Genomic DNA, 25,224 nt, shown 5'->3' on the forward strand with positions numbered 1-25,224 from the left:
TCTTATATATCTGACAAAATCAATTTGTATGTAATCCACTTAATGGAGAACAAGTAAGTGTAAAAAGCACCAAACTCTGCGTAGGGAGGACGTTGTGGTGCATGAGTGGGTCTAAACACACCAGACCAGCTGAAAGCTGTTTGAGTCCTGCGTAAAACTAAGATTCAACATTGATCTATTTCTTACTTAAGTAACGTCACATCCGTAGTCATTTTAACCCAAAGAAAGACATTTCTGTAGTAACGACCTTTTCCTAAACCTAACCAAGTCATTTCCTGTTCAGACAGAAGTTTATTTTGAAAGGACTGTATGCAAGATAAAGGAGAACCGCTGTACGAGGATACATTGGCCTGTTTTGAATCCAGGTCTGGTTCTTTCTTTATTTGCAGATTTCTTGTTCTAAATGTTGGTTATGTGCTTCAGTGTATCTCACTGGTCAGCTGGTTAGGGTATACTTCTTGCCCATAATGAAAGGTTACTGTATTATTTTAACAATACAATATTGCATTCAATATTGGTAGTTTGACATAAAAAGAGGATTGACTGTGCAATGATCTATTATATATTGCTATCAAGGTCAAGGAAGAGAAGGTTTTTACGTGACAGCGACTGTGTAGATACATGTTTTTGTTAATGTTAGCGTAAACCAAGAACAACAAATTGAAACCCAAAGTGCTCGACACCATATAATAGTAGAGTATAAAAGAACATTGAAAACAGCCCAATCGTAATTTGAATAACATTTTGAGTAAATATGTCCACACAAGCAGAACATTTTTTAGATTTGGAGTGTTATGTAAATGATTAACTTCCTTTGAAACAATCCACCCTTCCAAACAACACTTTAACAGGCTTATGATGACAGAAGCAACATCTCAGACATGAAACATCAGTCAATAACAAATGCTTGAACTAGGATATAAACAATATGGATTTTTAAGGTTGATAATCCCTAAATAATCAAAATGGTCTCAGGAAACTTAACAGGATCTAACACAGACAGAAGATAGAAGGTACAGGAAGTACAGTGTACTTACAGGGAGTCCAAGATGGCCTCTGTCGCCCTTGTCGCCCTTCTGACCCGACGCTCCCTTTTCTCCTCTAATGCCTATGCCTGGTTCTCCCTGATACACAGAGTAAAATGTAAATGTATCCTCACACCTTCATTCATTGAATAACTATGATGCATGTATACAACATGTGAATGGAAGCCTATTTAATAAACGTAGGAGCTGTTAGATATTATTTTATAGTAACAATATCTCACCTTAGGCCCTGAAAATCCTTGAGATCCCTGGATGGAGCAAAAACAGTGAGATTACTGACACCATTTTTACTGTATCCCAATTGTTGAAATTTACCAGTGCACTGGTACATTTGAGGCCCACCAAGATAAATAGTGCAAATACAAGTTCGGCGTGATTAAGCAAACTCTACTGGTGTGGCTTCAGTTAATGAACAACATATCCTTTTATTTCCCTTATTTTCTTAATTCAAACTCAGTTGTATTTCTCCCTGTCCAACAGATTAAATGACTATGAAGTGTTGAACAATATTGTTAAACATTTGTTAAAAGGTAAAAATATAAATCACAAAGAAATCACAATTCCCTTATATGGAAATAAAAATATATTGTTTATGATGCCTGATCATTATTAAATAAATAATAAAGGTATTTAGAATTTTCTGCAGGATTCGTTGCAAAGGGAAATGATGCAAATCAACGAACACTTCCCCAACCCAAAGAGAAGATGCCAGGTACACACCGTACACTCAAGAACAGAAAATAATAGTGATAACATCTTTTTATATATATTGTAGATATAAGATTAGACCTGTTAGAACTGCGTTGGGAGGTTGCACTTGATTGGCAACCTTTCACTCTCCGTTTGCAAATGTTAAGGTGTGACACTTGCAACTTGATCATTCTTATTGGCTCATTACATTGAGGGAAGTCATGTACCATTCAGTATATCTGTCAAACTTCACCCTGAGGCCAAATTAGCCAAATGAACTGGAAACACTTTGAAAGTGTTTGGTGCGTTTAAGCATGGGCTAGTGTTAAGGTTCAGTGGTTGAATGGCATATTTGACTCACTGCTGGGCCAACTGGTCCTGAAGGTCCTGGGGGCCCTGGAGGTCCATAGACCTAAATACAGACACATACAAACACAGGCAAAAGGTTTCAATTCAGAAAATGTTTCTCATAAAACCTGCTGTGCTATAATTTACCAGGAATTGCACAAATCAGACCTGCGGGTTAATGACTAATCCTTACCATTTCTGACCTTCCTCCTTCTCCAGATTCACCTTTAGGACCCTGTGAAAATAGGTGGCAAAGACACAGAGGGTCACGTTCCCAAGTCAGACAAACTATTAAGTGAATGAAGAATGAGACAACACAGCACTTTTTCACACAGCATTTGGGGTGAACACAAAATATATTCTACTGTTCCCCCTTTGCCAGGTCAGACACTGCATCCAGAAAGATGCAGCCTGAGGGCACCATTGCGTACCATTGAGCCAGGTAATCCAATCGGGCCATGGGCCCCTGTAGTCCCCTTTTCACCCGTAGGGCCATCTAAACCCTACAGAACAAGAAAGGGGAGATGGACATCACGATAACGGCAGAGCGCTTGAATTTAGGGACTGAGGAGTTAATCTTCATGTTTGAATCAAAGCATAAATAACAAAGCAGAACGTTTTCTTTTCATCCAATTTTAGTATCCATAAACAAAAGCTTTGCACCAACCAGCACCCGGGCCAGTATACGTCAATTGGGGTTCATTCTTATTTGAAATAAAACATTGTTATATATTTTGCTTTCAAGCTAAGTTTGCGCTGGGGAAAAGAAATGCTGTTAAGAAATGTTACCTGCAACCTATGGTTTATAAACAATTATTTAATGCGCTGACAAATGTTGAATGCTTGGTTTTCCATACTTTGATCTGTTAAATAAATAATGTTCGGTCCCATCATGCCCTAGCATGGCACCTATTTGTGTTTTACTTGTGTGGGTAGCGAACGTCTTGTTGTTAGAAACCTGTGGGAGTGGGAGTGGGAGTGTTGTGTTATAGATTAACAGCCCATTTCTACATGACCAATAATGATTTCAATTTACTAAGTACTGTACATGGGTACAAATTTGAGGTTTGCGCTACTTTATGCTTCTACTCTACATTAGTTTAGTTACATTCAACTGTATTAAATGTAATGTGTTTTATTATATTCATTTATAAATTTGATGGAGCTTTTTTATATTGTTGCATTGGTACTTTGACTTTAATAAAGGAGTTGGTTAGTTCTTCTCTCACTTACCATCCTCCTGCAGGCTCATTCACACATTCCCACAACATGTTCATACAATGTTCATACAGTCGGCAAACGTTACTTAAGCACTGCACAATCCAAGTACATGGTGGGACTGTATAGGATGGGCCCTTGAAGACATTTCTTAAAATAGAAAATGATGCATTCAGCAATAACATACAAAGAGATTTCTTAATTAGGGGTGTTGTGAAGGCCCTACTTCGCATTCAATCTCATTGTTGTTGGGCCAGCCCAAGACAGCATGCTCAAACAAACAAAACAAGATGAACACACAAGAGCAAAATAAATGTCTCCCTTAATAAGTAACGTAGCAAACTGTCAACCGTACATATATACAGGATACAGAAGAGCAGTTTTAACTAAAGGCTCTCAAAGTAACACCGGGCTACAAATAGCATAGCATTTTATATGGGGGCACATTTGGGATCCATGCTGCAGTGAATTAAAAGCCGAACACAGTGTCAATCCTCGGGTCCCCTCCAAGCTAGTGAGTCTCTAATTAGATAATGAGAGGGCAGCTGGAAAACCCAAGGCCTTCCCTCTGGATAATGACAGATGTGAGACTGGCTTTGGTCAGGGAACCCCAGGCAGTGATGTGATGTGGTGTGGTGTGTGGTTAACACAGTCACTCACAGGTGATCCAGATGGACCCATGTCTCCCTTGTCCCCTTTGGGTCCAGAGAAGCCCATGACACCACCCTCCCCTCTGGGACCTTCAGGACCGGCTGGGCCTGCAGGACCGGGCTCTCCAGGCTTCCCCCTGGGCCCCTGAAAACACAATAGGTCAAGGTCACCTCACTTAATTTTACCTGATAGAAGCTATGTTAAGATTCAAAGATCATTTATTGTCATTATGCAACACAAATACATACACAACAAAATGCAGATGTAGCCCATTTCCAACACAAGAAAAACAAGACAAAAAACTAAACAAGTTGCATCAGGAAGAACGCAAACAGCAGCAACAGAAACAATTCTCTGGTCGGATAACATGGCTGACATCTTAACATTCAAAATATTCAACATCAGGAAAAAAGTGAAATCAAAAATGTGAGCTTTAATCATCATTCATCACTCCAATCAATTGACTACTATCACAATGTAGATCTATGAAATAATTCAACTGCCTGTCTGGTAATATGAAGTACTGATAACGTATTACCTTATCTCCGTCCAGTCCTGGAGGACCTGGCAGACCAACTTCACCCTGAGGACACACCAAGGCTGTATTACCTACTAGGCAAAGCATGCAACTATTTATAATACTTACACACAGGATTCAACAACTCTGAAAAGTCATCATGGCAGCAACTATTTTATCTTTCATCGCAACAATGGCAAGGTGAACTGTAGAAATACACTATTGAAGTTACAAAGTAATCCAGCAGGAGTTTGGGTTTCTATGTATTTGATTGGCCGCCAATGCGGCACCTTGCTGGATGATGCTGCAATGCATTGCTGTAAAAGTTGAGCCAAGTTCAACTTCTTTGCCAGAGGACCCTGCATTTTGTTCTGGAGCACTTTGCATTGGCACTAGTGGAGTAAGGTAATACAACGGGCCCCAGGACACACTGTTATGGCGGGGCCAGTTACTTTCTACTGCTTTTTCTTTGAAAGGCATGAATGCTCACTGGGCTGGCAGATGTGCTCAGCACTTCAGTCTTGACAAATTTGTGCCTAAACTAGGTAGAATATATTGTATAGTCTTGTCACATGATCAAATAGAGACTAACATCAACATACATATTACCCATCATCATGTCTGTATGAAAAAAAATGATTTTTCATTTAATTGACTAGTATATTTTTAGTATTTAGAGTTTATGTCGAATAAGCATATCATCTTTTTATAGATTTCTACTGACCATTTTACAAAAGGAACAAAATAACAAATGGAAACCAGATATGGGTTCACCTTTTCTTTTTCAAATGTGTGTTATATAATGTGAGCTCTTCATGCGCATACAGGCATATTTTCAAGGTTCTATTTCCTTTAGAACTCGTGCATCACCTCACACATTGCCGAAAGGCCTATTCTCTCCATACATGCTGGCCTCATCTGGTGGCGTAAGAAATACAAACCGTCTGACTGATATCATTTAAATTAAGTTAGATGTGCTTCGACCCAGGGCACATGCCTTTTATGCTTTAACATTCTATTTTCTACTATTTAGGTATGTAACTCAAGCTGTTTTCATACACTGTTCATAGCTACTGTATCTACGAAAAGTGATGCACTATAATTCGTATAACCCACATGTATGATTTGTAATTACTACAAATAATCATGATCTTTTCCTGAGCCCAGTCACTCTGGCTATGGGACAAACACAACATTAACAAACACACCCCAAAACAACATCTTTATTTTCTGAATGTAGGAATTGTGGCTCATCTTTTACATGCAGTGTGTAATGAAATAGTGTTAGAACACAACGTGTTAATTGTCATATTAAAATCTCTCCTACTTTGGTACCAGGGAGTCCAGGGGCCCCTGAAGGTCCAGGTAATCCAGGGGGGCCCTAGGAGGAGAAGATATGACGTCATTAAATAGAACTTTTACTACTGTTCTGCGCTTGGACATGTGATGAACCCTAGAATGTACTTACCATCAGGGGTATGTTGCGTATATCCTGTGGAGGAATGTTAAATGTTACAGTATTCGTTTACTCTTTACTGTTAATACATGAAAGGAAAATTGCTACTAAATATGAGTTACACATACATTTTCATTGTTGTGGATTTCAGCCTTTCCTGGCTCCCCAGTTGGGCCTGGAGGACCCTATGAGGTGAAAAAAACAAACATTTGTTAACGACATCATTATGATTATAAATATACATTTTGTGTCAATATTTGCAACGAGGACTCTGCCAGTCCCCACTTACTCTTGGTCCAGCTGGGCCGTCAGGGCCTGCTTCCCCCTAGAGGTTAGATGAAGGTATGACACTTAGATTCTCCATAAACACTCTCAACTTGTGTTATCATTTGGAAAGTCTTCCCATTATGCTGTTTTATCTCACCTTGTCTCCCTTATCACCCGTGTCACCCTGAAAGATAAATATACAGTCACTTCCATAGACACTAGCTTTTGTTAAAGTGTTACTTAATAATGATTGATGGAGGCATTGCTGTACATGCATGTATCTATACTCTAATAAAACTATTGTCCTTTACCTTTATTCCCATTAGGCCTGGCAGTCCTGGTGAACCAGGTTCTCCTTTAATTCCCTGGGCTACAATGCTCGCTTCTCCCCTCTCACCCTGCCACACATAGAGAACAAAGTCTTAGCTGAACAAAGTACGACGTGTTAACCAGACAAGAACAATAATGAATAGAGATTGACTGAAAAACATTGATTTTTTATGTCCAATATGGTGCTGAGACATAAAAAGTAGGATCCACCGATAGAATTTGAAGAAAAAGGAAGTTAGTACGCTAGTAAGTGCTTATGAGTCGAGATTATTTGAGCATTTCTGTACATTCCTACAGATCACAACATATCCAAGACAATCCATTCTTCTTTGATTCAGACTGAATCAAAGAATGCATGTATGAGTGTTCTTAGAAATGACAAATGGTATGATATGGTTTGCACAGTGCAACAATAAAGAGTTAGCACCCCGATTCTGAAGCAGTCATTTAAGATGACTCATTCTGCCATCCACAGACACCAAAGCACTCCAACAAACGACAAGGGAAGCACAGTCTGATTTGGAGCTTTGGCCCATCACAAACACAAAACACTGATGCGATGAATGTCTGACGATACAGATGTCCAGTTATTAGAGGAATAAGGGTGACTGACTGAAGGACAACCAGACAGTAAGGGTGCTCATTCCATTCCAGGCCTACCCTGTAGCCCCTCTTGCCTGGGATGCCAGGGGTACCGGGGAGGCCAGCCTTGCCCTTTGCAGTAAAAGAAAGACAGTTATGACCCACTGATCTGATTGGGTATGTAATAACTGCCACACACACTGCTCATTAATGACTTTACCTTTAACCCAGAAGTGCCCGGGAAACCTGTCTCTCCCTACGATGGCCAAGTTGGCATAAAGGTCAAAGATGGTGGAAAATGAAAACAATTGTCAGACAGTTTTTTTCAGGATATTGAAAAAGACATGCAGACACATCCAGAAAGCAATTACACATGCAATACATGGATAGAGTACTGAATGGGCTAACTGGGCACAAGAGAAGTCAATCAAATGACTCCAAAGACATAAACAACCATAATGAGATGCAAAATGACTACAAAGAGAAGTAAAAAGACTGCAAACAGCATCTCTGGGTTGTTTTTGTGTCTCTGACAGTTTGGTAGTACTGGTTCACTGCAGAATATAGCTGCAACACACACACACACAACAGCAAACTGACTACAAAACATGCTTCTCTCAGACTGGGTGTGTTTTCCTATGCAGGAGGAGTGGGAGCCAGGGGCCCAATTTCTCATTATCTGCCCATGTAAGAGTATACCGTGAAAGGAACCACACTTGAGCCTTTTAGTTTGTCTGTGTTCTTGCTCCTCTTTTTAAAGATGAGGAACAGCCACAAAGCACAGACACAGCTGGATGGTAGAGGGAGTTTCTACAGTCCTGTTTTCCCTATAGTGGAATCGGTAGGCTGTCAACTCTGTGTCTGATGATACTTGAATGACAGAGGATAGCAAGTTAATATTAAGTGTTTTCGCAGAGGGCTGTGATTTGCTCTGTATAGCAACGTGCAAAAGGGAGACAGAAGATGCAGGAACCATTTGAACAAGCTCCATCAAATTAGCACTAAAATACAAAAAAGACAACATAGCGAATATTTCGCTTGCTTAAATAAAATTACATTGACTAACCTTCATCTTTGTATCATTAGCATGCATTTGGTCATATATAGAAGACAAGATGTCAGAAGAAGGTGAGAGCTTTATCCTGTGATTAATTTAAAGAAATGTATGCTATGGATTACCCACATTATCATACAACTTTTCTGATCTATCGCTGTATCTACTAGGCCTACTAGTGCCACTGTAGCTCATTCTAACACTGCTACTTCTTGCCTCTTAACCAACTTTTCTTACAGCACCATTGAGACAATACAACAAGCATTCATTCTTGGATATTGTCATTACTGTATCTTGAGTACTGAAGGTCTTTTCCAGTTTTAATCACATGTAATTTATGATTAGGATGGAGATTAAAGGGGCCACAACAGGACAGAGTGTCCATTGGCATACAAGAGTTTGTCGCCAGATAAAAGCCATGCTGGATCTCCATTATCCCCGCTACCCTCAGAAGTACCTGAGTGGGGATGGCGCTAAATGCACAGAGGGGTTCATTAGAGACGTTCCCAAAGAACCAACTGCCCCAAACAGGAAACAGCATCTCTCTTCGATCCATGACTGCTCAAATCAGCTTGTAGCATTCCTCTGGTCCTGGAAAGTTTGTCCTTCATTCTATTTTAACATCTCTCTTTCCATGACATGGGTGGAGGCCCAGATGGACCCTGTCACACTGGCATGCCTTGTCTTGATTTATCAATATGCTAATCTCTTTTTTGAGGGCATGCAGCCAATGGCTTTTCACTTCAGAGGAAAAGTACGGAGGGATGAGTTTGAACCAATCCCTCACCCTCACACTTACAGGAACTGTAATCATCTTCCTATGATGCTGCAGGATCACTTGTTTTTATTCTGTTTGTACTGAAGCCAAGTCGTTCTGTTACACTCAGTTTCAGAGGGAGGACATGGAGACGCAGCTACTCATTGACAGTTTTGGTAATGATTTACAAGGAGAAGTTCCATGTGTACACTAAACAGTGAACTGGTATGCTTGGTAACAGATGGACAGGATTAGGTTTAGTCGAATGCATCAGTGTCATGATACAAAGTTCCTATAACATTAAGAGCACTTAACAGTTATACATCAGTGAGCCAGTGTCACTACTGCCAAATATCATAGAAATAAGGAATTTTCCAGAAAATATTGATTGTCAAATATATCAATGCCACATGGTTTCAAAGAAGCACCTTTGCCTAACGGTCAAGACCAATCAAATATGTTTTGCTCAGATTTCCAACAAGTAAACAAGAAAATATGTGTCAATGAACAGTTTCATTGTCTCTCAACTGAGTACCGCTACTTATGTATATATATATATATATATATATATATATATACAGTTATTGTATATATAACTATATATATATATAAGTGTCAGGCATACTGTGCTATATTCCTGTTCAAACAAGCCACGATTGGAGGCAAACGTGCAGTTATGTGCAATATCTTGATAAATAGTCACTCCTGTATTGGTTCTTGCCTGCCTGTATCCTGTTCCTGACTCTAACCCTTCACATGTTAACCTGCTCAAGATCTGCTGCTTGTGTTTAGTTATGTTGCCAGTTTGTGACCCGACTTCCGGCCTTTGTGTTTTGGGATTTCTGTTTGTGTGTTTGTACAGCCTTTTGCTGCCAACTGTAAGAGTTCATTGACCGTTCACTACAGTGCTATATTCATTCTGCTCTGCCTTAGCGACTGCATTCAGGTGCTCTTTCCTCTTGCTTGTCGATAGAATGTGACATTGCATTTCTGCTTATTCCTCTACGATCCTCTCAAAATGGTCTGTACAAAGCTGGGGACGTATTGGGGGGGGGGGGGTAGGTATTTTGCTAATTTGCGCTCATACTACCAACAGTAGTTAGTAGTACTTTTCATTCAGAATTCTTTTTTCTCTCTCACATTTAAAAGGGTACATCCTCTTGAGACCATACAGACAAGTGCCAAGTATTATACATATTATAGAATATAATGCAGGATATTAGGCTTAAGAGTGCTAGTAGTAGAACATTCATGGGGTGCACCAAAGATAAATGCTTCAAGGAATCTTCCTCTAGGCACCATGAATATTTGGACAAAATAGTTGTATCTTGCTCTGGACCAAAGGACAAATCTAACCCAACCTTGAGATTCAGATTTCTTAATAAAAAAGGCTAACTGTTAAATTAAGTGATAGAGAGAGATAACACGAAATGCTGCATACAGATGTATGGCCACTTTGAAGACTTATAGAACACAGTGGGTGATTGGGGAACTTAACTGCTGTCTTCCCCTCTTCTCATAATAGTTCTCCCAGCTGGGTAGCTCATTGATTTTCATTTAAAATGTTAAAAGGCAGAGATACCTTTTTATTTGGTCAAAGAAGTGTGATTGTTGGCACACACTCTCCTTTGTTGTGAAATCCACACTCTCTGTCATCGCATGTTGCTGTTACCAGAGGTAAAGATGGAGCTTATTAGATCAGTCTATAGCGAAGCAGTAGAGTAATTCACCACAGTGACGAATGGGACAAGGTCTCGAGGTGGTAGTTGGTCTGCTTCCTTCATGGAAGTCATTATTTATGCCAAGACCTCTACCTGGCCCAATTTATTTCGCTCAGCTCTCTGAGATTATATATAGAACAGACTTCCCCTGGGTTGATGAAAGCCTCAACTCCTTATGTGACCGTACCCTAACGTTGAAGGATCGGCCTGCAAAAGCTATTTCACTTTATTATTAAACAGTAAAAGCTTTCCAGATCCCTGCTTCCTATGGATACCAACGAATGCGCACTTTCTTTGAAGTTTTCTGCTTTTTACTCCCCCACTCCATTTGTCCATTTGTTAGGTTTAATGGAGAAAACACACATATGACTGCCACTGCTACTGCCATGCTACTGTAGCCAAAGAAGCTGTTGCTGCAGGTCAGCTGGGACTGGGACTCCTCTGTGTAGTCTGCATAAAATTGGACAGATATATTATATCCATTAATAAGAGGGCCTTTAACCTGCATTCTTTCTTGTCAGGGGGTGACTCCTCTGGTTGCAAAAATAAGTCTGATTGTATAGAAGTCTATGTGAAAATGACCCTATTGTTTATTACCTCAGTAAACATTGTAACCTGAGTTTATGGTCTCAATGGCTGAAGTCTTCTTCAATACAGCATGATGTTCATTGAGTAGACTATGGTCCCATTTAGAGTCAAACAGACCATAAAGCAGATTATACTTTAGGGCGGGGCTACACAGACAGGTTGCTTCAAAACCATAGTCCACAAACCAATGGGTGACGTCTGGTGGTGTTTTGAACTATGGAGTGCCCAGAGACTGTTATAAGAAATGGACGTAGTCACCGTGACGTCACCCGTTAGTTTGTTGTCTCATGAACACTGAAATGTCCCTATTAAATAGGATCCTACCAATTTAAAATAGAACCAAAAAGGCCAGATTAAACATCACGACAAAAAAAGAAAGATCCCCAGTGCACGTGCACTATATGTATTCTTGCCAGGTAAAGCCTCTAAGATTAAAAAACGTAAGGGCCGGGGTGTTAAGAGCCATAATATGGAGTATACTATTGAAGTATAACTCCATGTCCTCTCAAATGGATTTAAATTCATGATGGATTTCAGGTAACTTTTGAAGTACCTTTCCACTTAGAGATACATTTTAAAGATGTTTTAATCCACACTCCAGCAGCCACGTCTGTGATCTCGCCATGCATAAATAGATCTTGACACTCCACACACAAACTCCATGCTTGGCTTTCGCTCTACCTTCTCTCCCCTCTCTCCAGGGAAACCCCTCTTTCCTTCATCTCCCTACAGAGTGGATGGAAACATCAGCTCAGAGATCAGACATACCCTTTCAACCAGGGTCAAATCAAAAGACAAGCAGAGGCTCAGGGGGAAAAGGGAGTATTCCTTCTAGACTGACAGGAGGAGATCTACATTTTCAGAGATGACATCAGGGGCCTCCTATCATGTTGGTCCCTGGACAGAAGCAGCAAGAAGTTGCCTTGTCAAGAAATTAGTAGCAAGTGGAGGGGTGATGCAAGTAAGGCAACTTAATGTTAACCCATTTTGATTAACATGGAGACGTAAAGTTTATTCTAGATCCAGATCATGACTCTATGATCATGTTTTCAGTTAAAGGCTTGTCATATAGGAACAAATCTTGCCATTCAACATTTGCTAAGGGTATGGTAAGGCCATAGCAGAACCTTAATGCTAACCCCAAGGTTGTGATAACCCTTTTCTCTGCTGAATGAAGTGTCTTTCCAATAAACTACAAATCAAAACTCCCAAACTTAGATCATGATTAAGTTAGCAAGAAGATTCTGTGTGAGCAAACTGTCTACACAGGGCGTTTAGATCTTCTATTCTTTCCAAAGAATTGACAGACAGAATAAGGAATACAAGGTCCGTTACTCTGTTAATACATCCATGTCAGTCTAAAACACTAAGACACAACTGGGCCGTAGCTACTACTGACCTCAGGTAGCATTTTATCATTATTTGTTTTTGATATAAATGTGGAGGTTTTAATTCCTGAAAGCGCAATTTACTTTTTATAGCTAATAGTTACAGACTATTACATTTTAAATGCCCCAAAAGTTTAACAAAACAATTCTAACTCAAGGTCAGTAACTAGCTTGTGACTTATTGGATTTGACAATCTGGAAAAATCTATTGTTCTAAAGCTGAAAACTGATTTTTCATTTCCTCAAGAAAGTGAACATCTTGCAGAAACACCGTTTTATGCATCTGTATGTATCTTTGTGAGCAAACTCCATCTACTAATTAAGATGATCAGATGCATTTGAGAAAAACAGTAAGTGGATCTTCAGAGAAGATTCTTTTGTCGGTACAAGCACAGGTTGTTTTTGGTGTGTTTAGAGGAGGGGATAGGTCTCAGGACGTCAGCTTTTCTAAAATCTTTGCCCTGAATAGAACATAGCCAGTGGGGTGTAACTTTCATTGGCAGCTGTTCCTACTATTTTGAGACTCTTAAGAAAAATGAAAAGGTAAAAAATCTTACCTTAATTCCTTGGTCTCCCGTAAATCCCTGTGAAGCAAAGCAGAGGAAAATATAGTAAATGTAACAACTGACAACAATCAATCCACTAGATGGAGCAGGAGATCCTCTAGGAGCATTATGGGGAGCAGGGAGGACTGTGTCCAAAACCTCACAGACTGGATGTTTAAACTGAAGGAGCATTTGCATTTGCAATTTGTTGTGCAACCTCTGAAACAAAAAGCCCGCGTAGGCCTCTTCTGTGTCCTCTTAGTGACCCTCAACTCGGTTGCCTGATGTGCTCATAAAGCTCATGGCAGAAAACAGATTCAGGGTTCTAGGCTGAGTTCATGGGAAAACAAAGTGAGACGGATAATGATTAAAGTTTACAAGGCAATAATCTGCACAGAAGCTCGCAGCAACACAGTTCTTCCAGTGGTCCTGTCCTCAAAACTTCAGGCTGAATCCCTTTTACAGAGAGCCATGTTGTAGATATTACTGCAGTTTTGTTGGGACAGCAGCAGCCAAACTGTTGGATGATACCCAGATGACTGAGATGTTTCACTTAATCTCAGCAGAGTAAAGTAGAAGGGAACAAGTAAAGGTCATGAGTTAATGAACATATGACGTATTGATTACATCTCTACATTTTATAATTTACTTCAACACTAACTCAACACTGTTGCAGTTGAGTTTTCTAAAGACCAACATCAAGTTGGAAGGTGTTATTTAGCATAACTTAACAAAAATGATGGGTGGAATCGTTAATGCTCTACTAATAGTTCTCTGAATTAACAAACACAACAGCGTAATGTAAAAGGTCTCATTTGTGTATTGCCAAAACCAGAGGATCATCACCAACTCTGCAGCAATCCATTTGTGGAAATGTATCCATTTGTACATGTAGCTACATATCCTAGAGTTCCCCACACACTGTGTGTGGTAATATTGGATTCAAACGATGGTTTCATCCCAAGCCAACATTTGATCATCCCGAGCAGACAGTATACACTTGTATGATCACAACCAATGTTTTTCCCCGAGGCTTTGCAGAGGGGATGTTATGTGACTACCAGGAGTAACAAAGAAAATGCTGAGGTCATAAATGGGACTACAGTTCCGATTAGCTCTATGGAGCTTTTCAGCTCCTTATAGCTCACTGTTTTGGTTTTGACAGTCTGCAGCTGTTGAACCAGCAAGCTAACAGCAAGCTAGCAGGAGAGTGGACTTCCATTGATCAGCTGGCCAGAAACATAACTCCAAATGAATGCTGATGTGGCTCTGAGTCTACTGAATGTGTAAATAGGCAACTGTTTGCCAACACGTCAGAGCCATAGACTGCCTAAGAAGTGGACATAGTCACAGTGACGTCCCCCATCAGTTTGTATAGACGACCGTTTTGAAGCCTTGAGTTCGGTATTTTGGGCTACCCCATCTTGGTTTTTGGCCATGCCTTCTTGTTTTTATGCAACAAGAAGTGACACGAGAGGGTGCAGTACAACCGAACACTGACTAAGACATATTTAGACCAAAATGTTACAATTAACCTCCAGGAAGTGAAAACACACAGTGAAAGGGTTAAGTTGTAAGATGACAACGCCGTGGTAGAGACCCGGGTTACGTTTGACATAGTTATAGTCACAGTCATTCTAAAGACGACTCCATATACAATTTTGGCAAACTTTAAAAAAATATTGTTATGAAAGTTCAAATATGAGGACATTGTCAGTGTGTTCTTATATAAATCGAGCTGACTTTCCCTTTGATTTTTTGTAAAATAACTTTACTGTAAAATGTAAAATGTGACATGGCTACAGTCAGGGTTATTCTGAAGAGGACTTTTGAGAAAATTGAGCCAAACATGCTCTGTCTCTTCTGTGCATGCGTTGTCAACATTTTCTTTTTTTTATGTGACGTGAGAGCATGAATAAAGTGTCAATTGCAAGATTTTCATGGTCAATGCGTTGGCAGCAATAAATGTCAGACAATATCCATCAGCCACTCTGGACATTCCAGCTTAGAAAATCTCACAGCTGAGACAAAATAAAACCTTTTTAAGACAACTGGTCTTCCTAACTGCAGTTTCTCCAGAGCCCCATTTGTGTTTGATGTTTATCTGTCCTACTGGAGAGCAATTACTGCTTTTGTTCCTTTTTATCTGCGGACTTCACAATAACCCATAATCTAGTAAACTTTTATGTGTAAGTATGGATTTTAAAGTACATTTGATGTGAGAGAGAGAGAGATGAAGCAAGACCCGCAGCGCTGTAACTAACATTAAAGTTATGAAAACAGGTGGAATACCTTTGAGCCTTCAGGGCCTAGTGGGCCAACATCACCTTGATCCCCCTGTGAAGGGACAGAAGGGACAATATTATACCTTCACACTGATTCACAGAAAGTTGACGAAAAGCCAACAGACAGCAAAGGGACAGATGATTTGCTGAAAACATGTCTTCCTGAGGCGCTCCTGTCTGTCGTATGTCTTCTTTCCTCTAAATTACCAGCTTACTTGAAAACTATAAAATGTTTTATTCACCAAATCAAAGCAACCATAAATCAAACACAACTTCCTTCTGCCACTGCATTAATCCCTGCAGGTACATGATAACAGAAGGAAATAAATGGTTATTGTTTCATGATTGTCATAGAAAATCCATCTATTACTCAATGGATAATGTGCACAGATTGTGTATAGATAGATTGTGTACTAGAATAATTATTTCCTAGCCAATCCAACCACATCCTGGATTCAACTGACCAAATTATTTTTCAAAAGTGTAATTCAGAAGACCGCTCACCTTTTGTCCCGGCACACCTGACTCCCCCTATAAAGATAAAACAAACTGTGTGCATAAAAAGTACATATCCAGCCAGTGTAACAAATGCAGTATTTTAACTTGAAAAGTGTACAGAAAGCAAGTGACTGAGGCTTGGTTTGAAGGCTTCAAATGCATGCATGTAGGTTGGGGTTGGTCTGAATACATGGTGACCTGATCCCTGTTTCATGGCTGGTTTTATTCGGGCTTTGAGTGTGTTTGTCTGTAATAACTAATAGTCACCATGAGAGGTCACTGTGATGCCAATCATGTTTTCTAGAATTGTAATTTTGCTGTTTGGATAAGAAGAAAAAAATGTTTACCTTCAGTCCCGGTAAAAGCTGCAGAAACAATGTAGAAATCACAAGGAGGTTAATATCACACAACACATTTTCTCTAATGAGAAGATTCTGTAAAAATAAAGGTGGACGACTCAATGAACCCCAGCTCACCCGTGGGTCTTTTCCTGGTTTGCCTGGTTCACCAGGCTTACCCTGTATGAAAACAGCACAAACTCTTTACACAGAATCAACAAGACAATCTACAATACCAGATCGTAAAAGCAACTATGTAGGGCTGCAACAACGAATCGATAAAATCGATAAAAATCGATTATTAAAATAGTTGGCAACGAATTTCATTATCGATTCGTTGTGTCGCGCGATTATTACGCCACTCAATAAGTCGCGGAGATGTTTGCCTCTCGGCGCCCCTCGATGCTCTTAACTGAGTGTCCCGCGGGGTCCGAAGCTTTGCTTTAAAAAATGAGAGTGTTCAAAGCAGGCCCGGTCGCCTGAATACCGCAGTTAGGAATAATGGAACAGGACTCCGGTTCTATTTTGTGGGTTTTTCTCTGAACTGGGGCCATGATTAAGAGGGACGGCCGGGACACTTCGTATTGTGCCGCTAGAGGTGAAATTCTTGGACCGGCGCAAGACGGACGAAAGCGAAAGCATTTGCCAAGAATGTTTTCATTAATCAAGAACGAAAGTCGGAGGTTCGAAGACGATCAGATACCGTCGTAGTTCGACCATAAACGATGCCAACTAGCGATCCGGCGGCGTTATTCCCATGACCCGCCGGGCAGCGACCGGGAAACTAAAGTCTTTGGGTTCCGGGGGGAGTATGGTTGCAAAGCTGAAACTTAAAGGAATTGACGGAAGGGCCCCACCAGGAGTGGAGCCTGCGGCTTAATTTGACTCTACACGGGAAACCTCACCCGGCCCGGACACGGAAAGGATTGACAGATTGATGCTCTTTCTGGACTCTGTGGGTGGTGGTGCATGGCCGTTCTTAGTCGGTGGAGCGATTTGTCTGGTTAATTCCGATAACGAACGAGACTCCGGCATGCTGACTAGTTACGCGGCCCCGTGCGGTCGGCGTTCTTCTTAGAGGGACAAGTGGCGTTCAGCCACACGAGATTGAGCAACAACAGGTCTGTGATGCCCTTAGATATTCGGGGCTGCACGCGCGCCACACTGAGTGGCTCAGCGTGTCTACCCTTCACCGAGAGGCGTGGGTAACCCGCTGAATCCCACTCCTGATATTTGTCCATTTTTTTTTTTAATTATTACTTTAACAGCTCAGGGATGTTCGAGCAACCTTTGTGCACTTTCTGAAGATTCTTTGCACTGTGAGTTCTGTTTTTGAATAAAGGGTTGGAAATTAATGCTTTTTTGTTTTTTTATCCGATTCATCGATTAATCGAACAAATAATCGACAGATTAATCGATTCTTAAAATAATCGTTAGTTGCAGCCCTACAACTATGTCTCTCCAACACAGTCTCACAGCTCATGAAATAGTCACAAAATGTTTTGTGTACAGAGACACGACTTGTCTGGGTATTTGCTTTGCGTCGCTCGCAACGACTTCTATTTCGGGAAAACATTATGTTACAGAACGAAAGTTAGGTTTAGACTACAAAACCACCAACACTTTGGGACACGCAGTGTCTAACACTGGTCTTAAAAGTCTTGTGTTTGTTGGACCCATCCACTGACCTTCCTGCCCACTATAAATGTTTGTTGTCAATATTTCATATTACGGCACTATATCTGACCGTTGAATAGTCATGTGGATTTGTTTAATTTGTGGGTACAAAAAAGGATCCTAATTGGCTTTCCAAAGAGACGACTTGTGTCCATGTATACAAAACCAATAGAATGCCTTTGTGACTATTTCCTGACTTGCCATATCACTGGGCTGGTCTTTTGTAGATATAGTGAGAATCTGTCCGTAAAGTCTACATATTTTCGAAGTAAAAGGTTTGAACTTGCACCTTAAACCTTAAAGACGCTGTTGTATCTGGACCTAAAACCAATAGATAATTGAGAATTATACAATTTTGACGCAGCGCTTCTATTTTCACCAGCGCAGCTTTTCTAGCCTTTACAGCACTCGTTCAGCGATCCAAGAAACACAACGACCTATCACATGCATTGTAAATCCCATCACGTGATGCTGCTCAGCCAATCAAATATGTGTATTCCGATAAGTTTCCCGACTCGAGTGAGATTCACACACACGGGGGAGACAGTGAAGTTATTTCACATGGTGTTCTCCAAAAAGAGAAAAGTGGACAGCTTAACCAGAGCCCTGCAAGAATGGACAGACTCTTACATGTTTATTATTTCCACAACCAGCTCAAAACCAGTTTGTCTCACATGTTCAGTGACCGTGACATTAATAAAAATGAAGTGCCACTACGAGACAAAGCACAACTCTTTTGAGCAAACGTACCCTCTCACATCTGAAATGAAGACACAGATAATAAACCATTTAAGAGCCGAATATGATCAGAATCCTAACACATGAATTCACTGTCCAACAATGATGTTAACAGAGAGAATAGAGCTGAAACTTGTGGTTCCAATAACCACAGATATAACGTTAGTCCCTGCACACAAATTTCTCTTTTTAGAAGATGAGAAGAATATGATATCATGGTTTTCTTGTTTGACATCACTTCACACCCTAAATTAACTGAATTTAAAGCTGCAGGACATTTCAGTTCAATTCATTTTTCTAAAATGAAGTACTTTATTTTAAGATGCACATTTTTAAAAAGCGTTCGGTTATGTAATATATTCTTAAATGCATCCCTTATATGACTTGAAACAAGAGAAAAACATGTATATATATTGTTGAGATATTGTTCAATTGAAGGTTGTGTATTTGATTTGACAGTCAGTTGTTGACTACATACAGACGTTAATACAACTGCTAGGCTACTTCAATGTACAGTATATATGGCACTAAATCACAGCGCATGTTAGAGATTACTGGGATGTTCCGGACCTTTTCTCTCTAAATGGACCTCGTTGACTTTTAATTGAATACCTCTGTTGTAGACTCTCTTTATGTAGAAGAGTAGTTTCTGCCAAATTATAAGCATCTTATGAGGTTCCAATATAGTCTTCTCAACACCGATTAATGCAATTCATGTATTCATTCTAAATTCTTCAGTAGGAACCTTTGGGCTTGGTGCTGAGGGCCACACACAGCGTGAGGAAGTCATAAAGTATTGAAAAACAGACACACACATTGAATGGCCATTGATGCATCATTTTACGCTGCTTTTGAGTCTCTGTCCAACAACTTGTGTAGGTGGGCTATTTAACTGGTGTAAACGGAGGATTTGAATTTCTGTTTGAAATCAGACTGGGACTCACCATTGGGCCACTGGCTCCATTCAGGCCGGGGGTCCCTGGGAGTCCGGAGGGTCCTGGAGGTCCCGGGGGTCCCTGCGCTCCAGGCTCACCCTGCTGGGAGACCTTGAGTTACAATCTGCCATGCTGGAGCATGCCTCACCACACTGGCCATGCCCACACAACAACCTCACACAACACCACAAATAACTGCAGCAGGGGGGTTGCAGAGAGGAAGGTTAGCCGGGGAGCAAGGCAAGCGTTTATACTGTAATGCTTGAGCATGAAGATTCACTCTTGACATTTGGAATGCACATGTTGGATAAAATATTCCAAATTCAAAGATCATTCTTTCCAGGGCTTGTACAATATCCAATGGACTTCAGCGAATTGAGCTGAGTCAGGTGTCGGGACATAATCAAGGAGCCTTGTTACAGGTTCTTAGCAAGTACCCTGGGCAAGAAGGGCACCAGAGGCACCTTGGTCATGGCATGAGCTGGTAGAGATGCAAGCTCAGTGCAGAACTTTGTTTTACTGACTCCTGGTCATTGACTTTGATCCGTTCCTTGTGGATGTTGCGCCTAGCTGCCAGGCCCTTACCCAGGGCCCCAGCATGGAACCCAGGAAAATGGAAGAGCACCGTTTCCGCACTTTCTCACTCCCAACTTGTCAGTTACTGACGCTTGGTCTTTGGCTGTGCTCTTCAAACTATGACCGAGAGGGTCATAGTTTTGTTTAGTCCAGCGTCATTTTGGATGTGGCAAAGACGGCCTGTCAGTTTCCACTCATTACAAGTCCAGTGTTCTTCGTTAGATTCAGGAAAACCGCTTGGCTGACTTGACTGACTAGCGACTCAGGTCGTTACTGAGTGGCAGAACAAGTCATGTGACAAAATATCCACGTTTACTTTTAGTTCCGCATTGGAAACAAACAAGTCTTACATTTGTTACTTGAATTTCCATGTTCACAGGAAACTTACAGTTTCTGCTCATTACATGCATACAATCTCTTTTAAGGTTTATTAATGCAACAAAACTACTTGCTTAGGCTAGAAAAAGATTGTAGTTTGCGTTAAAATAAATGTAATTTTTATGTAAACTAAGTACATTTGTTACATAACTACATAACTTAAAAATAGATACTTAACAAAACTGATGTCAAATAAGTTAACGGTGACTTGGAGCAGTGGCCTCCTGGGTGAAAGTCCTGCATTTGTTTGAGTCACTAAACCTCCCCTCTCACTCGCCATTCGCTGACTTTCTCACTCTTTATACTGTATCAGTTGGTCTGGGCATCTCACAACGTCGTGATAGTTGAAAGCCCAGTGTATCTCAAACTGCCACTAAAAGGTGCCTCTGTGCTTCAAACTGGTCACAGCAGCAACTGAGAAGAGGTCAAAGTCATTGACCAGGAGTCAGTGGACAGCAGCAGAAAGATCAAGGAGGACATCCACATAGGAGGCCGGAGGCCATCTTTGAAGAGAGACAGGGGTTACGATTTGAAATGTCAAGTTACCAAAGGGTGGTACTTAGGTCACCTGAGCAAGTTCCATTATCTGACAAAGGCCAATGGAGTTGAAACGTTCTAGAGAAGTGAGCACACTAAGTGCTTTCTTCTCTGAGACTACTTTTGATAAGAGAGCAAGGCACTGGGAAATGTGTGACACTGATGTAATTCTTTAACTTTTTGGCAAGTCACATAGAATGACCTGGATCTCTTAGATCACTTGCCATCAAATGTACCCCCGCTTTATAAGTTGAGCTTTAAATTCTAATTGGGTAAAAAGAACATCTTAATAATTGAAATGAATGAATGTCATCTTGACATTGATCCTTCCTGCAGCTTCTTTGAAACACACTGCTAATCTGAGTGCGTTTATTCTTTAGACAGCCAGAACCCTGGGAATTGACTCAAACCAAAGCCAAGACTAAACCAAATCAAATAAAGGAAATTTACAATGAGCACAGGATATGAAGAGAATAAATACACCTCAGCGGCTGAAATAAATTTGTCTGGCTGCCACACGTCCTGAACCTGCTTCTCCTTTGTTTCCTGTTGAAATCATTTCTGCTACTCACTGTTTGGAGCTCATAAATTAAATGTTATGTTTCTTACAGTTCAATACTTTATAGAGAAGACACCTCCATATGGAAATATGTATTACCATAGAGGGCAACAAGTTAGCATGGCATGATATTTAATGCATTATGCTAGAGTACATGATTTATTTGCACATGTGTTCCGACTTAGAGAGGTTCCTAACACAACGCGCTGGCCTTCTTCAGTCACTCAGCAATCACCGTGTTATTGCAGGAGAACACACATGTACAGTAGCTCTGCCAAGCTTCTATTCTAAGATAATGGAGAACATATCCGATCCATATTTTGTCAGAATGTGTCCCGATATGATTTATGTCTCTAGACATGTTGGGATTTTCTCAGGGGTTATACACACACTGTTATTGGTAGAGTGCAGCCGCCAATGTGCTGTTCTGGACTATTTGACCACACGAAAGAATATTCTAGAAGGAAAATAAACGGATGTCCATTATATCAGATGGTCAATACTGATTGGCTGATATCTTATTTATTATGGGAGGCGGGGGCAATATAACCGCTGTAGTCCATCTTGTATTTTCAAAATGAACCACAAGGCAGCACTTTTATTTGAAACAGTACCTACGATCCATGCATAGATATTGTAGAAAGATGTAAACTGGGAGTCAGGAAAATCATCAATATCATTGTTCTTGACCGGTAATAGGGTCGATTAGCATATGCATATTATTATTTCCATTTTATATCTCACTGTTCATATTGAACTAATCTGCTAAATATTCTCAGTTTTTGTCCGTTTAGTATTTCTTCTATATCGGCACATTGCCGCTAGGCCTTCATTTACTATTTTGTATTATTAATCTCTGGGAGTACTACTCAGCCTTAAGTGTGGAGTTTGAAAGGGTCTGCCAATGAGATGCCACCACGTTGTATTGTGGGAAATGTAAAATCTTGCTTTTTTTCCTGCTTCACTATTGACATTTTGTCTCAATACTAAGTCCCTTTAAGGTTAGGGAAAGGTGGTGGTCAGGGTTAAAAACAATGATTATCAAAAGGATTATTGTCCGTACTTTGTGTTTCTGCCTGTGCTGACCCTAAATGTTGTCACTGAAGGTAAATCACTAATGCATTTTCATTTGAAACAGAAATGTCTGCAGGACTTTATGGAGGTACTAGGATGGACTGGACCACAGGGTTTAGTCCTTATTTCAGTGGATTGTTTAACACTATTTTGATAGATAAACGCTATTCGTTGAATCTTTTGCATGTACATGTCATTTGTTGTCTTTTCATGACATTAGCTACCTCCGCTTAAAACCTCAATGTATAGTTTTGCCTATGATTTTTATTCTAAGGTGAAAATAGCTCTAAATAAAACATGATGATTTGTAGTGTGCTTGAAAGTAGAACATTGGAGTATTTTTCCTTCATATACTGTTACGCATCATTGAAAGAAAAGGTCTTGAATATGGCTAAACATTCAGAAGCAGTAGCAGCCAAACGTTGGTTAATTACAGCATGACGGCAGAGGAGGGTTGGGGAGGTGTTGGCGACGGATCACGGCGGTTGGCATCCACATGGCGAGCAGAGAGCAGGGGGGAGGTAGGGGGCAGAGAGAATTGTACCTTGAGGCGTTTTAGGATTAGAGGGCTTATTGAGGGCATGTTGCGTACGGTGATGGGCAACATCTGCCGGGGGGAGTCACACAGCACAGGTGGCCAGCGGTGTAAAAAGGTCACAGGGCAAAGGTCACCAGGAGACCAGAGAAAGGAAACAGGGTAGAACCAGGAGGAAAGATGGGGGGAGGGATATGGAGGAAAAAGAGAAATAGAACATCATAGTGAAAAGCAAGGAAATGGGAGGGCAAAGGAGAGAAAAAAGGAAACAAGGCTGGAGAAAGGAGAACAAGGGCACCAGCACAGCAAACTACGGGCTTGGAGTGGCAAAGGGGATGGTTGATGTACTGTGATGGTTCTTTGTTTAAAAAGAAAAAATTATGGGCGTTCGAATTCTAAAATGACTGTCAGTCTGTTGGTTGCAAATCATCAAGCATCCCCTATTCAGGATTCATATGCATCAATGTCCCCATTAACAGTGAGCCAGGCCCCTAGATTGCAGCGGAGCAGAGGTGGGCGCCAGTCTTGCCACAAAGAGAGTACAGCAGTACAGTTACATTGCACATCCAGACTTACTGTGGCCAACCGTCCAACACAGGGCTGTACAATACGCCGCTTCTGTTGAGATGACCAGCAGGATCAGATACAGTTTAGGACAAGACGGTTCAGGTACGATCCAACTGACAGCTACATCTCCCCACTGACACCAAGTAGAACCAGCTGCATGCAACTTGCCTACTTTTTACATAGTGTACATATTTCCACAATTTGTATTATGGAGCAACCTTTAAAGCAAAGATACCTTCACCCATACCTTAACATACATATTTCTAGTGTTAATTCAGTCTTGGAAAATACTTCTTCTCATTGTAGATCCATTGAAAGCCAAAAATAGCAATAGTACTATTTCTATGGAAATATATACACAACGTTAGAAGTAGATATAAGTAGGGGTATAAATGTAGTAAGTAGGCAAGTGTGCTGCTTTGTCCCTCACCATGTCCAGCTATCCACCACAACTGCTTAGAAGCTATAGAAGTCAAGAGCTGCCAATATTAATTGATGAAATATTATATTATATGTTCCAATTGTGTTACATTTATGTATGTTAAAAAGATATATATATTTTTGTGTTTAAGCATTGTTTGTTATATATAATCCGTTAGATTATATAATAATAGTTAGAACATTTCCAAATGGCAGACCATTTTCAACTGACATCTGAAAATAAAAGTTATATCTCTCTATAAATTGTATTTTTGTAATTTAATTTTGACATACATGTGCGCACACATGGCTTTTTCAAATTAAATTCACTGATTTAATTTGAATATTGGCATCCCTATGCTTCAGTAGTATGCACAGTTAACCTTAATTCCAGTAACAATTTAAAGATTGCACAATTTAAAGATTGCATATTACGTAAAATTCTTCTCATCTAATTTTTTGGGATATATCTTTTTTGAAAAAGTGACTTGAAATACTGTTGAACCAAACCACATTGATGGTTTTCTTTCTTTTGGGTGGAGAGCAGAGGGTGGAGGGGTGCCTTGGCTCAATAGGGCACTGGCTCTCTTTGCGGCATGACTTGGTGACACCCTGCTTAGGGTTATCTATCTGGGTGTTGGCACCCACAAACCTTCAACATCAGAGCCTGACTGGAGCGCAAGGCAGCCAGGGATTTCAGAGGGAGATCCTGCACAAACAGGCCCTACACACCAGGGAAGCGGCAATTTAAGTCACAGCTGGTAACGGTGGCATGTCATGTCTCATGAAGCCTGAATTCCAGATGATTTCAGTTTACAAGAATAGCTCTTCTTTTAGAGAGTGAGATGTTCAGATGGATGTCAATCTTAACAATTTATCATCTTTGTGTTAAGTTCAAAGCTGCAGCCAAGATGTGGTTAGCCTAGCTTAGCATAAATACTGGCAGCAG

The 25,224-nt window shown here is 40.5% G+C and overlaps 1 protein-coding gene across 1 annotated transcript in view; it reads right to left on the reverse strand.

Moving 5' to 3' along the window:
* The window catches only part of col13a1 (collagen, type XIII, alpha 1), a gene marked incomplete at its 5' end in the record, with an annotated part of 60,002 nt that overhangs the window by 24,627 nt on the left and 10,151 nt on the right, over positions 1–25,224 (reverse strand). Inside the window, 23 exon segments of the mRNA XM_079169431.1 lie at positions 1,038–1,124; positions 1,268–1,294; positions 2,098–2,148; positions 2,278–2,319; positions 2,516–2,587; positions 3,963–4,097; positions 4,492–4,536; positions 5,798–5,851; positions 5,939–5,962; positions 6,055–6,111; positions 6,216–6,251; positions 6,351–6,377; positions 6,505–6,591; positions 7,184–7,237; positions 7,326–7,361; positions 11,907–11,951; positions 13,171–13,197; positions 15,451–15,495; positions 15,948–15,974; positions 16,289–16,306; positions 16,418–16,459; positions 19,639–19,731; positions 23,298–23,360. Coding sequence (XP_079025557.1) covers positions 1,038–1,124; positions 1,268–1,294; positions 2,098–2,148; positions 2,278–2,319; positions 2,516–2,587; positions 3,963–4,097; positions 4,492–4,536; positions 5,798–5,851; positions 5,939–5,962; positions 6,055–6,111; positions 6,216–6,251; positions 6,351–6,377; positions 6,505–6,591; positions 7,184–7,237; positions 7,326–7,361; positions 11,907–11,951; positions 13,171–13,197; positions 15,451–15,495; positions 15,948–15,974; positions 16,289–16,306; positions 16,418–16,459; positions 19,639–19,731; positions 23,298–23,360 — 1,194 coding nt within the window.

Source organism: Pholis gunnellus (genome assembly GCF_910591455.1).
Source record: "Pholis gunnellus genome assembly, chromosome: 11".
In the NCBI taxonomy this organism is placed as follows: domain Eukaryota; kingdom Metazoa; phylum Chordata; class Actinopteri; order Perciformes; family Pholidae; genus Pholis; species Pholis gunnellus.